At 42.8% G+C, this 12,725-nt stretch overlaps 1 protein-coding gene across 4 annotated transcripts in view; it reads left to right on the top strand.

Annotated features, from left to right (window-relative positions):
* The window catches only part of ASAH2 (N-acylsphingosine amidohydrolase 2), a 53,039-nt gene that overhangs the window by 27,632 nt on the left and 12,682 nt on the right, over positions 1 to 12,725 (top strand). For all 4 annotated transcript variants that reach the window (XM_087932395.1, XM_087932394.1, XM_087932397.1 and 1 more), the window contains 6 exons: positions 4,092 to 4,217; positions 6,203 to 6,289; positions 7,665 to 7,769; positions 7,869 to 7,950; positions 10,102 to 10,217; positions 12,503 to 12,597. In XM_087932395.1, coding sequence (XP_087788521.1) covers positions 4,092 to 4,217; positions 6,203 to 6,289; positions 7,665 to 7,769; positions 7,869 to 7,950; positions 10,102 to 10,217; positions 12,503 to 12,597 — 611 coding nt within the window. The remainder of the gene's footprint in view (positions 1 to 4,091; positions 4,218 to 6,202; positions 6,290 to 7,664; positions 7,770 to 7,868; positions 7,951 to 10,101; positions 10,218 to 12,502; positions 12,598 to 12,725) is intronic.

The following is a 12,725-nucleotide window of genomic DNA, read 5'->3' as shown; positions in this document are numbered from 1 at the left end:
CTATGGTATCTGGTAGCCCGTGTGTTATGAATAGGCGAGTTAGAGCCTTGGTAACTGCTAGCGTGGTGGTCGTGGATAGTTGGGCCACATCGATCCATTTAGAGTATGAATCTACGACCACCAAGAAGGTTTTGCCGTGTATTGGACCCGCTAAGTCAATGTGTAGCCTTGACCAAGGCACGTTGGCGCTCTCCCACTTTGTGGGGGTGGTGACTGGAGGGGATGGTCTGGATTCCTGGCAGGGTTGGCATGAGCTTACCCACTTGACGATGTCATCGTTCAAGCCAGGCCACCAGACGTAGCTCCGTGCCAACGCCTTCATCCGGACGATGCCCGGGTGGCCCTCGTGTAGTGCCTCTAAGACTGGTGTGCGAAGTGAGGCTGGAATAACAACCCGGGTGCCCCACAACAGACAGCCCTGTATGCTAGACAGCTCCTGTTGACGGGTCTTAAAAGGTGTGAATTCGGCTGCGAGGTTAGAGCCCGGCCACCCCCTCCTCACCCAGTCCAGTACCTGGGCGATGGTTTTGTCCGTCTTGGATTTGGTGGCGATGTCAAGGGCGGTGACAGGAAGGTCGAGCTCGGTGACATCGAAGATGGCATGGACTGGGGCCGGGTCTTCCGCTGGAGCTGGCAGGGGGCAGCGGCTGAGGGCGTCTGCGTGGCTTAATGTTTTTCCTGGGCGGTGGATGAGCTTGTACGAATAAGCCACCAGGAACAAGGTCCACCTCGTCATTCTGGGAGACAACACTTGGGGAGTCTGTTTGTCTCCGGAAAGAAGACCCAGGAGAGGCTTGTGGTCCGTGATTAGCTCAAAGTTGTGGCCAAACAGGAATTCATGAAATTTCTTAACCGCGCCACTGCGGCTAAAGCCTCCTTGTCGATCTGACTATAGTTACGCTCTGTCGCTGAGAGCGTTCTGGAAAAGAAGGCGATTGGTGCCTCGGAGCCGTTGGGTAGTCTATGGCTTAATACGGCGCCAATCCCAAAGGGGATGCATCCGTGGCTAGTACCAGTGGAAGGTGTGGGTCAAATTGAATAAGGACCGCGCCAGATGTGAGCAGTGATTTGACTGCGCGAAGCGGTGTCTTCCTTGTGTCCCCAGTGCCAAGGTGCTTTTTATCTAAGAGCCTGTGTAAAGGCTCTGCTACTGATGCTTTGTGAGGTAGAAATGATGCATAAAAGTTCAATAATCCCAAAAAGGCTTGTAGCTCGGCTTTAGTGGTTGGCGTGGGTGCCTCATGAATTGCCTTGACCTTGGACTCTAGGGGGTGAATGCCTGAGGCGTCAATTCTATAGCCCAGAAAGTCCACCTGTCTAGTGGCAATGGCACATTTCTCCTTTTTTAATTTGAGGCCATGCTGTCTGAACCTGTCTAACACTGCTCTGACTCTCTGGAAGAGTTGGGGTCTGTCCCTGGCCGAGACCAATATGTCGTCGAAGTAGGGTACTATGCCAGGGAGGCCCTGTAGTATACGCTCCATGAGGGATTGGAAGATGCCCGGGGCAACACTTACGCCAAACTGGAGACGCTTGCACCGGAAGGCACCCCTGTGGGTCACAATGGTCTGCAGTTCGGCTGTTTGGATGTCAACAGGGAACTGTTGATACGCTTGTGACATGTCCAATTTGGCAAAAATGTTGCCAGGCTCAAAGGTATGCAATAAATGTTGAATGACCGGGACTGGGTACGCGCTAACGTAGAAAGCGGTTGATTGTTGTTTTGTAATCTGAACAAATTCTCAGGCTGCCATCCTTTTTAAGGGGTGTGACAATTGGCGTCTCCCATTTGGCGAAGTCTGTCGGCTCAATGACCCCTTGCTTTAATAATTTATCGAGCTCTGCGTCCAGTTTAGGCCGAATGGCGAATGGGACTCTACGCGGTTTCAGCCGGACTGGAACCGCTTGGGGGTCAACTGCAAACGAGATGGGGGTACCATTATAACACCCTAACTCATTGCTGAATACGTCTGAGTAGTCAGTGAATAAGGAGTCAGTGTCAGAAGCTGAGACAGCATGGACTCCTGTTAACCCTAGGCCGAGGTAGGGGAACCAATCAAGCCCTAGAAGACTGGGGAGGTTGCCGTTAACTACCACTAGAGGCAGGTGGCCTTTGAAAGCTTTAAAATTAACAAGGAACTTGCCTTTGCCGAGTACTGGAATGTCTTTTCCCTGATAATCCCTCAAGGAGATCTGGCACTTCTGGAGCTGGTTTCTGGATAGTCTGGGCTGGATTTTCTTGAGGGTGCTCCAAGAGATGATTGAGAGCGCTGACCCCGTGTCAACCTCCATACGACAAGGTTTACCTTCTAATAAAATGGAGAGTGTTATTTTACTAATAGAGTGACAGGTGTGGTTAGCATGGTAGCAAGTGTGACAATTTAGTACTTGCCTTTGGGGCCCAGAATGGGAAAAGGAAGGAACCTTTTGTGCTGAGTTGTGCGCGGCCTGGCAGACTCTAGCGATGTGGCCTTTTTTGTGGCAATGGTTACAGATGGCACCCTTGAATTTGCACGTAGCTCTGGAGTGAGGTCCGCCACAGGATAGGCACAGGATGATGTGTTTGGGTGCGCTGTTGGTTTCTTGCCTGGCTCCTGCCTGTGGTTGTTTGGCATGGGTGAGGCGGTGGATGTCTGTTTGATCGTTAGGGTCGTCCTCGTTGACTATCTCTTCTGAATGAACAGTGGCGCAGCTTTGTTTGGGAACGGGACCTTGAATTTCAGTGGCTGACTGGGTTGCCAGCTCTGCTGCCAAGGCTTCCTCGACGGCCTGGGATAGGTTGAGGTCCTTCCTGGCGAGTAGTCGCCTTTGGAGGTGAAGGTCTTTGACCCCGCAGACGAGCTGGTCGAGGAGCATGTCATCTAGATAGTTCCCGAACCCGCAGTGGAGGGCTGCAGTCCTCAAGGCGGCCATATATTGGTTGATGGTTTCTTTTTCCGCTTGCTTCCTCATCCGGAAGGTGAAACGCCTCGCGATTTGTGATGGTCTGGGGGAGTAATGATTGGTGAGAATCTCTAGCAATTCTGCCCAGGGGACATTCTTTAACTCACGTGGAGCGACGAGTGCTGTGGCGGTATCAAAAACGATGGCTCCGCAATAACTGAGGAAGAATGACTTTTTTCTGTGCTCCCCAGCATCAGCCAGACCGATAGCGTCGATGTAGTGGTTAAAACGATTCTTGTATGACTCCCACTTTTCTTCTTCCGGCTTGAACGGTGGGAAGGCTGGGTTGGAGTTCATGATGAGGACTCCTGCGCGTTATGCTGTTGAGAAATCTCTCTGGGACAACAAAATGGCACTTTGTGCTCTTGTCAGGCTAGTGACTACAGCTCTGGAGAGGCTCCACAGAACCTCTCTGCTCTCTCTCTGGGCTACAATTGTGGCTAAGCTGCAACGGCTGTTGGCAGCGTTTTGAATTTCGCGCTCCTGGAGAGCGTAGGCGGTGATGGCTTGCCGCCTCTGATAGCGCTTTGAATTTCGCGCCTGCGTAAGTGTCAGTGACTCGGAATAACAGCACCGCTGTATTCGGCAAGAAATCCAAACGACAGCCGTTTGAATTTCGCGCTCTTTTTGTGTTGAGCGGCTGCGGCTCGCAGCGCTTCACTTTCCCCTGTAGCTTGCTAACAAGCGGCTACAGACGCTTATTACTTTCGCTCTTGCTGACCGAGCTCTCCGGCGGCGCGGCTGCGGCTCAGCAGTTTTAGTGATTTCAGCTGTTACGAATTGCCTCTGGTAGCCATCCCATCCTCGTCGCCAGTGTTATAGTTGAGCAATGAGAGGCTAGACCAGGGCTAGGATGCAACAAGACTTTATTGTAACAATAAAGGACTGAACGTGTTAGCCCTGCCTGGAGCAGGCTCACAGCGATCAGCGGCTGGCCGGACCCTGCAGCTGGCTTTTATAGCCGGCCGTCGAGGGAGGCCAGCCAATGAGGGGCAGCAAACGCCCCCGCAGCATGAACGGACCTGGGTGGGGACTTTGGCAAGTTCCAGGGACATAACACTCTCACCTCCCTCAAATGCCTAAGATTCTGAGTTATAAATGTTGTGGGGACAACGGGAGTCACCAATGTGACTTTCTTCCTCTTTCAGGGCCCCTTTGTGGCAGCTTTTACTTCTTCTAACTTGGGCGATGTGTCTCCAAATACAAGGGGCCCACACTGCATCGACACTGGGGAGTCCTGTGAAAACATGGGGAATTACTGCCTTATAGGTGGGGTAAGTATTAGATCTGGATCAAAAGTTTGTGCATTTCGTGTTTGAAATTATAGGGGCTTCATATACCTCCTTCTTATATACACCAAAGGTACTAAGGAGGAAAATAGCCAGAATTTCATAAATTCAACTCTAGTAAGATTGTCTTTCAAAGAGAGCAAAGTTTCAGGATAACCTGCCTTATAGATTACTCTTCAAAATGCTCAAGACGGTCTAAGTTCCCATTGATAATTACAAATAATCATTCCATTGTGCCTTTGGTTACATCATAACCTGCTGACTGTTGGGTAATAGTATGTATTCATTCAAGTCCATAATTTGGAGAGAGAGAACCGCTGATTTGAAAGAAGGGTCAAGGAGGCCATCTATGTCAAAACCGAACAGCCTTCTCTCAACAGAGGCGGAAGGATACAGCATCATCTATCTCCAGTCTACCACACAGTCATTTCAACAGTTCCAAGAAGGCTCCATGCCCATTTGCATCACTCAGGTGACCCTGATGGACACAGACAGACCTCCAGGTAGTCTCAACAACTTGCTAAAAGAATGCAAATAACCAGCTGTCTGTAAGGGATATAAAACCCCCTTACAGACAGCGGGTCATTTGCATTATTTTAGCAAGTTGTTAAGACCACCCGGAGTATAAATTCTTTCATTCCCTGCCATCCAGTCAGAGCTGAAGAAGCTTCTTGGATGAGAAGCGAAAAGCGTTTCATTTTTCCCCATCTCAAGCACAAAATTCAAAAGCAGTTTCCAAGCAGAAACGAAGCTGATTGTATTTTTTTCTTTAATCAAAGCAGGTCAGTTTAGCCATCTCTGCTAACTCCACAGCTTTTGCGGCATAAGAGTTCCATTTTTTTTCAAGCTTTCTCCATTAATCCCAAGAGAAAAATATCTGGTTTTATCTTTATATTCACTCTAAGAATCTACTGTATTAAGATGTGAATCCTGCTCCAATATCCCTTTGCTTTATCACAAATCCACCATAAATGGTAAAAAGTTCTTTCTTTACATTTACATTTCCAACATTCATTCGAAGTTACCTTCACACATTCTTGACAATTTATCTGACAATTTACATACCGACAGTACATCATCTTATAAATTTTTTCTTTTCAATTATAATTTAATAGAAATTTTAAACCCTTTGCCCATATTTTCCCCTCTGTTCATTATACTATATCCAAAACTCTTTGCCCGCTGAATGATACAATGCTTCATATATTCATTCTCCAAATTCAGTTTCAATAATATTCTCTCTCTCTTCCTCTCCCTCTCCCCCCCCTCTCTCTTTCTCACATGCACATACACACACACCCCTGAGGAGTGTGTGAGAGAGGTTTATATTCCCCAGCAACTTCCTTTATCAAAAGCTCAAAACTGTCCCAATAACGTCCATCCACAAGCAGACCCATGGTAGTCCATAGAGCAATGGCCAATAAGTCCACAAAGCACTTGAAATTTTTCCAGTTAAAATAAACTCACCAAGTAAAATTAAATCCACAATACAAGAAGGTTCACGAGGTAAGAAAAGTTCAGAGTTTACAAGGCGCAATCCAAGCCAAAGCATGGGGAAATCCAAACCAAGGCAAGACTCACTGATTTTATTTTGCTTCTGTTCAATTACGTTAATTCTCATACAGTGGCTGGACAAGCCCTGCACTTTTTTTGGAAAATATTTCAGAAGACGTTTGCCATTGCCTTCTTTCCTAGGGCTAAGAGAAAGTGGCTGGACCAAATGGCTTTATGCCTAAATCAGAACTAGAACTCGTGGGTGTCTGACCTTAGTGCCTTAACCATTACACATAACTGGCTATGATTTGCTGCCTGATTAGCGGCAAGTTAAAGGGAAATTGAAAGGGGTTTATAATCGGAATTTAGAATTGAGGAAAGAAAGGTAAAAGGGAAGTTAAGTAGATGCAAAGATAAAGGCTGGTCAACCACATATCTTTTCCCTTCTAATTTTTTTGTTTTGAAATCCAATTTAGGCTAAGGTGTGCATTGCTACAGGTCCTGGGGCAGACATGTTTCAGAGCACACAAATAATTGGGAGACGCATCTACTCAAATGCAAAGGTATGTTTAAAATTGTAACATTTTAGGAAAATATAGATGTTATAAGTACTAGCATCTAGCTTCTATATTTTCTAGGAAAGCATTCTAGGAAAATATAGATGCTAGAATCTTAACATTCCAGGAAAATGTAGATGATAGAGGTTGTCACTTTTCTAATAATATGCCAAATTTCCTTTTAACTAGAATATTTTTCCATTAAAAAAACTTTGTTTAGCAATGATACAATGTATACAGATATGCAAAGATATAGATAGATAGATAGATAGATAGATAGATACATACATAGATGATAGATAGATAGATAGATAGATAGATAGATAGATAGATAGATAGATAGATAGATAATGTCATGTTCAATGTAAAGTTTCATTGCAGTATGGCACCTGACAGATACTGTCTTTAGGCCTCCGCATTAACTTTGCCTCCTTTTCCTATGAAGCTTTAGATCTCAATTTTGTTCAAATGTAAGATTCAGGATGGGTGCAGACTATTCTTCTGTTTCTTCTTCAACTCCCATACCTCCAATTAAACTACCCATTGGGGGTAGGAGGAAGTTGACACATGTCATAGCTTTTTTCTAACCTTATCTTATCTGCTTAAAGTTCTTACTTCCTAACTAGTAAGAAACCATGGGTGTATGAGATATAGTGTGGAAAAACGAAATACTTTTCCTGTGATGAAGAGTTTTACCCTTCTGTCAGGGTAAGACCTTGGCTGCGGCTATTTCTACCTCAGGATTTCATGTCCCTTCTGCCTGCTAGATTTGTTGACGAAATGATGCCTGCTGTTGAACTGCGAATCATAGTAGCTTCTGCCTGCATGTCTAATGATGAGGGTCCCTGGGAGTTGCAGTGTCAACTCATAAAATATTTCTAGGGTCTCTTTAGAGTTGCCAACAGAAAGGGAAGGGGCAAAGGGGTTTGAAAGAGCAGTGCGGCAGCTTGGAAATTGAAAGTGCATTCCATACATAGTTTTTCAGAGAGAGTAACTTGGTGACTGAAGTTTCTGCTGCGCAAATATCTAACCGGTGAACACGATTGATGACTCTTGGCTATGGACGTGTCTCATTGGAGAATATGAATTATGATATACCCAGGGGGTGGGGGAAAACCAGGGTCAAGGGTGACAATGAATTATGTGTCTCAGAGTCAGTTACACCTAGATTACACCATGTTAACTCCCAATAAATCCTTTTGAAGTCTTGGAAATTTGGCTCGAGACTCATGATTTCATTGGGTTAACTGCTGAAGTCCAGAACTTCCCTACCACATATTCACACATGCAGATCCACACTTGAACAATATATATGTACTCAAATATGGTAATAAAATTATCACCAGATTTGAGTGATGATTGGTTTTCATTTGTATTTCAGGAAATATATACGAAGGCTTCAAAAGAGATTGATGGTCCCATCAGTTCAGTTCATAGATGGGTGGACATGAGTAACGTCACTGTTCAGCTTAACTCTACACACACGGTAGTGTAACCTCCATGGAGATGATGTTCCAGGCAGATGGTAACAATATAGAAGTATTTACAATGCAGACCTTAACTCCTTTACATTGTTTTTTCAAAGGGTAAAACATGTAAACCAGCGTTGGGATACAGCTTTGCTGCAGGTACCATGGATGGACCAGGAATGTTGAATTTTACTCAAGGCAAGTAGAAAGAAATATCGACAGATTTTATTTATTACTATTACTCTTTCTGTTACACAACAAGCTACTAGTCTACATATGTGATGGGACTGCAGATTCTCAAATTCTCCACCCCCATGATCTGCAGTACAGAACATCTGAGACTGGAAGACAAATTTGGAGAGACAGCTTGGCAGAGTGGCTACAATGCTGGGTAGAAATGAGGAGACTATGAGTTGTAGTCCTCCCAAAACCAAGGTTGACTTTGGACCAGTTACACTCTCAATGGATCTCACAAGTTTGTTATTGTGGGGAAAATAAGAGCATTAGGTATACCATGAGTTGATCAAAAATAAAGGTAAATCTTTTTTTTAAAAAAAGTTTGTATTCTGCCTTGACTCTGAAATATGAAGCAATAGATTTTGAAAAAATTATGAACTTGTATTCAAATATTTAAAATCGTTGTGTTCTTGAAATTTCTACATCATGGACTTTTGTATGTGGGAAAGACCTTGTGATACAGGGCAAATAGATGCTGCTTGGGGAAAAGTCAGATAAGAGAGGGCATTGCGGGCAAAGATAGGCTCAGAAGGGGTACTTCCTAACCAGAAGTAGTATTCAGCGGGTTCTGACCAGTTCTGGAAAACTGCTAGGGAAATTTTTTAGTAATTCAGAGAACCAGCAAATACTACCTCTGACTGGCCCTGTCTCCAACTATTCTTTGCCTCCCGAGTCCCAGCTGATCGGTTGGGTCTTCTTTTGTTGCCCTGCACAGGAGAACGGAGCTGGAAAATAGGTTAATGGGGTGGGGAGGGAATAGAGATTTCACAGTATCCTTCCCCTGCCATGCCCACCAAGCCACACCCACAGAACAGGTAGTAAAAAAATTTGAATCCCACCACTATTCCCAACATATCAGTAGCACTATCCAATTTACTTCCTGGTAGGACAAGACCTGCTGCTTTCTTTCTCTAGTTTCACCAGGCAATAACACACTGTTCAGTAGGGTAGTTAGTTTCCAAGCTTTCTATCACCACTGCGCAAAGGACACAAGGTAATAATGTCATCAACAAAATGAAATGAAATGAGATAAAATAATCTGTGAATATATGGTTTAAAGATGTAATTAACACATAATATTAAAAGTGGTCCATTCTTATAAAATGGTACAGTAGCCCATGGGTTTGGCATACCAGCAAAGTTATTGAAAACAAAGTTATCTGAATGTTATTACTGCCTACACCGTATTTCTGCATTGTTTACTTAGTTACTTGACTATTTCATTAATTAATCATCAGGCCAAGCCCTATTGAGCTAGGTAAGATCAAGATAGCAAAACTTATACAGGTTACAATGAAGCATATTTAATGCTAATCTGGGCATCATTAAAAATTCTTGGAAATTAAAAGAGAAATTTCCAATCCTTGTTCATAAGGAGGTTATTAAGAATTTTTGAATGATCTATAGCACTTTTCCCCAGATTTCTTGCTATCTGGGCTAGTTTACTATTTATGAGATAAACTACCATCTATCTTGCACATTTTATGTTGATCAGAAATCTATTCCCTTGTTTTGTTCCTTTCCTAGGCTCTCATAATCTTTCTCACATCTGCAACTTCTTAAACATAATAGATTGCTGTAAATATCAGGCATCCTTAACTTTGCAATCAGTCCTCACCATCAACCAAAAATGATTTATACTTGTAAATGTTTTTAGACGAGTTTCGTGTTTGTTTATTAAAAGGCAAAAGTACTGAAACTAGAAATCTGTTAAATGCCTCTTGACAATTATAGGTTGTATAAATTACACTGTCTTTTTTTTGTCATAACAAAATAAAAGCACACAAAATATGTACTTTTATGGTAGTCTTGGTTCCTGGCAACTACCTGGACAAATTCCTGTGGGTTTTTTCTAAACCAACATTTTCAGAAGTGGTTTCCCATCTTCTTCTTCCTAGGGATGAGAGAGATGACTGGCCCAACTCATCCTATGGAGGTCTATAACTCACAATTTCCCAGCTTCCTTTTTTTTAAAACTCCTGCACCAAACTGGTTCTTCTTTAATGGCATTTGTTTTAATGCAAATAGATGTTATTAAATATTTCATATTCATTCAATAACGTATTTTAACATGATGGGAAACGTTCTACTATTACATACTTTTTTGAACAGGCACAACTGAAGGCGACCCATTCTGGGATTTTATCCGTGATGCTTTCCTTGTTCGTCCATCCAATGAATCGATAGAATGCCACAAACCTAAGCCTATTCTACTTCCTATAGGAGAGGTATGAACCATTAAGTCTTACTAGGAGAAGCAAACTCATTATTTAAACCAGGGGTGGGCTTCAATTTTTTTAGCAAGGAGCTCTCTGGGTGGGTGTGGCCAACTCGATGTTGCTTCTTTGCCTTAATTATCTTAAAAAAAAAGATATATACCAAAAAGTTGTTTATTATTTTGTGCATTTAATACTTAAATAAAAGATTGCGTGAAACCAGGCTTAATAGCAATGACAGTGAGAGGGATCTTGGAGTCTTAGTGGTGTTTCTGGTGAGTTACATGATTCTTATTATTTGGGAATTAATCCCCTTGGAGGCTATGTTTTCTCAATGGCCCTCCCTCGCAAGCACTGAATAGATTGTTTATCTAGCTTGCAACATTTTCATGAGGTGTGAAATGCTCTTGGCTGAATGCCCAGAAGTTCAATTAAGGCTATTAAGAGCTTTCCCTTGCTGCTTGTCTTTCTGAGGTTATTGCGGGCCTCTTGGGTTTAAACTAATTATTGCCTCACAGATTATATTCATTATACAGCAGCAGCAAGAAGTGCAGCCCTTGCTTGGATGTATTGTTTTGGGAAAGATCATAAAAAGGCTGCAATATGCCCTACTATTTAATAGGTTCACTTTGATGATACACTTTATGCCACATTTCCCCCCCACCAACCTTTTTTTTTTTTTGAGGTGAGGATTCTGGGCACCAGGGAACTTGAAAGGGAAGGAAGTCAGAGAACCTGAGGCATGGCTCATTAAACAGGAATAGCTGTAGGCCAGATGGCAGGGATAGGAGGTAGCTTGATCTGAAGGCTGGATAGTAGGAAAAGACTGATGTAGTGATGGCCAGAGAGACATATTATGGGAGGCACATAGCAAACCATTGCAGGGGATTGGAAATCTGATGCCAATCCCATTTTTGTCTTTCATCTTTATCTTCAAGTCCTGGTGGGAAATTGTTGTTATCCTTAGGGAATTTTTAAATTTATTTGATTTTACCATCAAAGACCAAACCAATATGGTAGGGGGAAGGATGGAATGGAACACAAATCCATTGTAGGTAACCCAGCTATATGGGAAAAAAGTACACAGTGTAAAGAAAAATGTTTGGGGTTGCCAAAATTGCTGAACTTTAACTACAATTTTTGAGAACTTGATGTGAGATAACTCACACAAATTTAGTGTCTCATTTAGATATACCGTACCTACTGATCAGTATGTAAAGGAAGAAGAAAGGTAATCTCTTAGTTCCCGGTGGACTATCAGGAATGCATTGATGATATCCACCTGTTATATCTCCATTCCAGACTATACTAACAGCAATAGCACTTAGAGTTATATACCATTCCATAATGCTTTACAGCATTCTCTGAATGGTTTACAATGTCAACATATTGTTCCCAACAATCTGGATCCTCATTTTACTGACTTTGGAAGGATGGAAAGCTGAGTCAACCTTGAAAACCGAGCCTTGTCAGGATTGAACTCTAGGCTGTGGGCAGAGTTTGCCTGCAATACTGCATTCTAATCACTGTGTCACCAGGTTTCCCTATGTCAGAGAAGTGATGGGACTACTTCTGGTTCATAGTCCTTTAGATAGTTCCATATTTAGCCTTGGATGGAGGCATTGCTGTGAACAGGTGCACAATTATTTGGACCTCTTTGAGTGGCAAGTGGCAGTTATGGCCAGGATAGTTTTGGCTAGTTTTCAATGATTCATTAATGCAATCATTTCTAGGCCACTGCAATCTATACCTCATCCTTGAATCTCTCAGTTAAAATATGACATTTCCAGCAATTTGCCTTTACCTGAGGTTAAGCCAAAAACAGGATTCATTCATTCATTCATTCATTCATTCATTCGTTCATTCAGCAATAGCACTTAGACTTATATACTGCTTCACAATGCTTTACAACAGGGATCTTCAAACTTGGCAAGTTTAAGACTTGTGAACTTCAACTCCCAGAATTCCTCCTCTGGTCATGTTAGCTCAGGAATTCTGGGAGTTGAAGTCCACAAGTCTTAAAGCTGTCAAGTTTGAAGACCCTTGCTGTACAGTCTTCTCTAAGCAGTCAATCTATCAAACAATTTGTGTATCATATTTCTAAAGGGTACCGGTGAAAAACAGTGAGGAATCAATTCTAGGGGTTGGTTTGAGAGTTCCATGGGCTCACTTTGCTCAACCACTTCTAATTTTTCACAAATCCTTTGAGTGACAAAGTAGTGTAAATGTGGTTTTATTGTTGATGATATTATTTAATATAAAGACTGATCTTCCTCTTTTCTCTTGAATTGCTTAAGCTTACCAAACCTTACCCATGGCAGCCCAAGATAGTTGATATCCAGATGTTTACCATTGGATCTGCAGCCTTCGTGGGTCTTCCAGGAGAATTTACGTATGAATTTATATTTTGTCTTTGATAATATAATTCAAGCATATACTTTGTGTTTTATGGTTAGCTTGGAAAAAGAAAGCAGGTTTATTTAGGAGGAAAGCCTTGTTCTAGAGCAAGGGTCTCCAACC

The sequence above is a fragment of the Pseudonaja textilis genome, chromosome 4, assembly GCF_049901715.1.
Source record: "Pseudonaja textilis isolate UNSWEBS1 chromosome 4, rPseTex1.2, whole genome shotgun sequence".
Lineage (NCBI taxonomy): Eukaryota > Metazoa > Chordata > Lepidosauria > Squamata > Elapidae > Pseudonaja > Pseudonaja textilis.
Note: the sequence above shows the minus strand (reverse complement) of the source record. Positions and strands in the feature narration are given on the sequence as shown.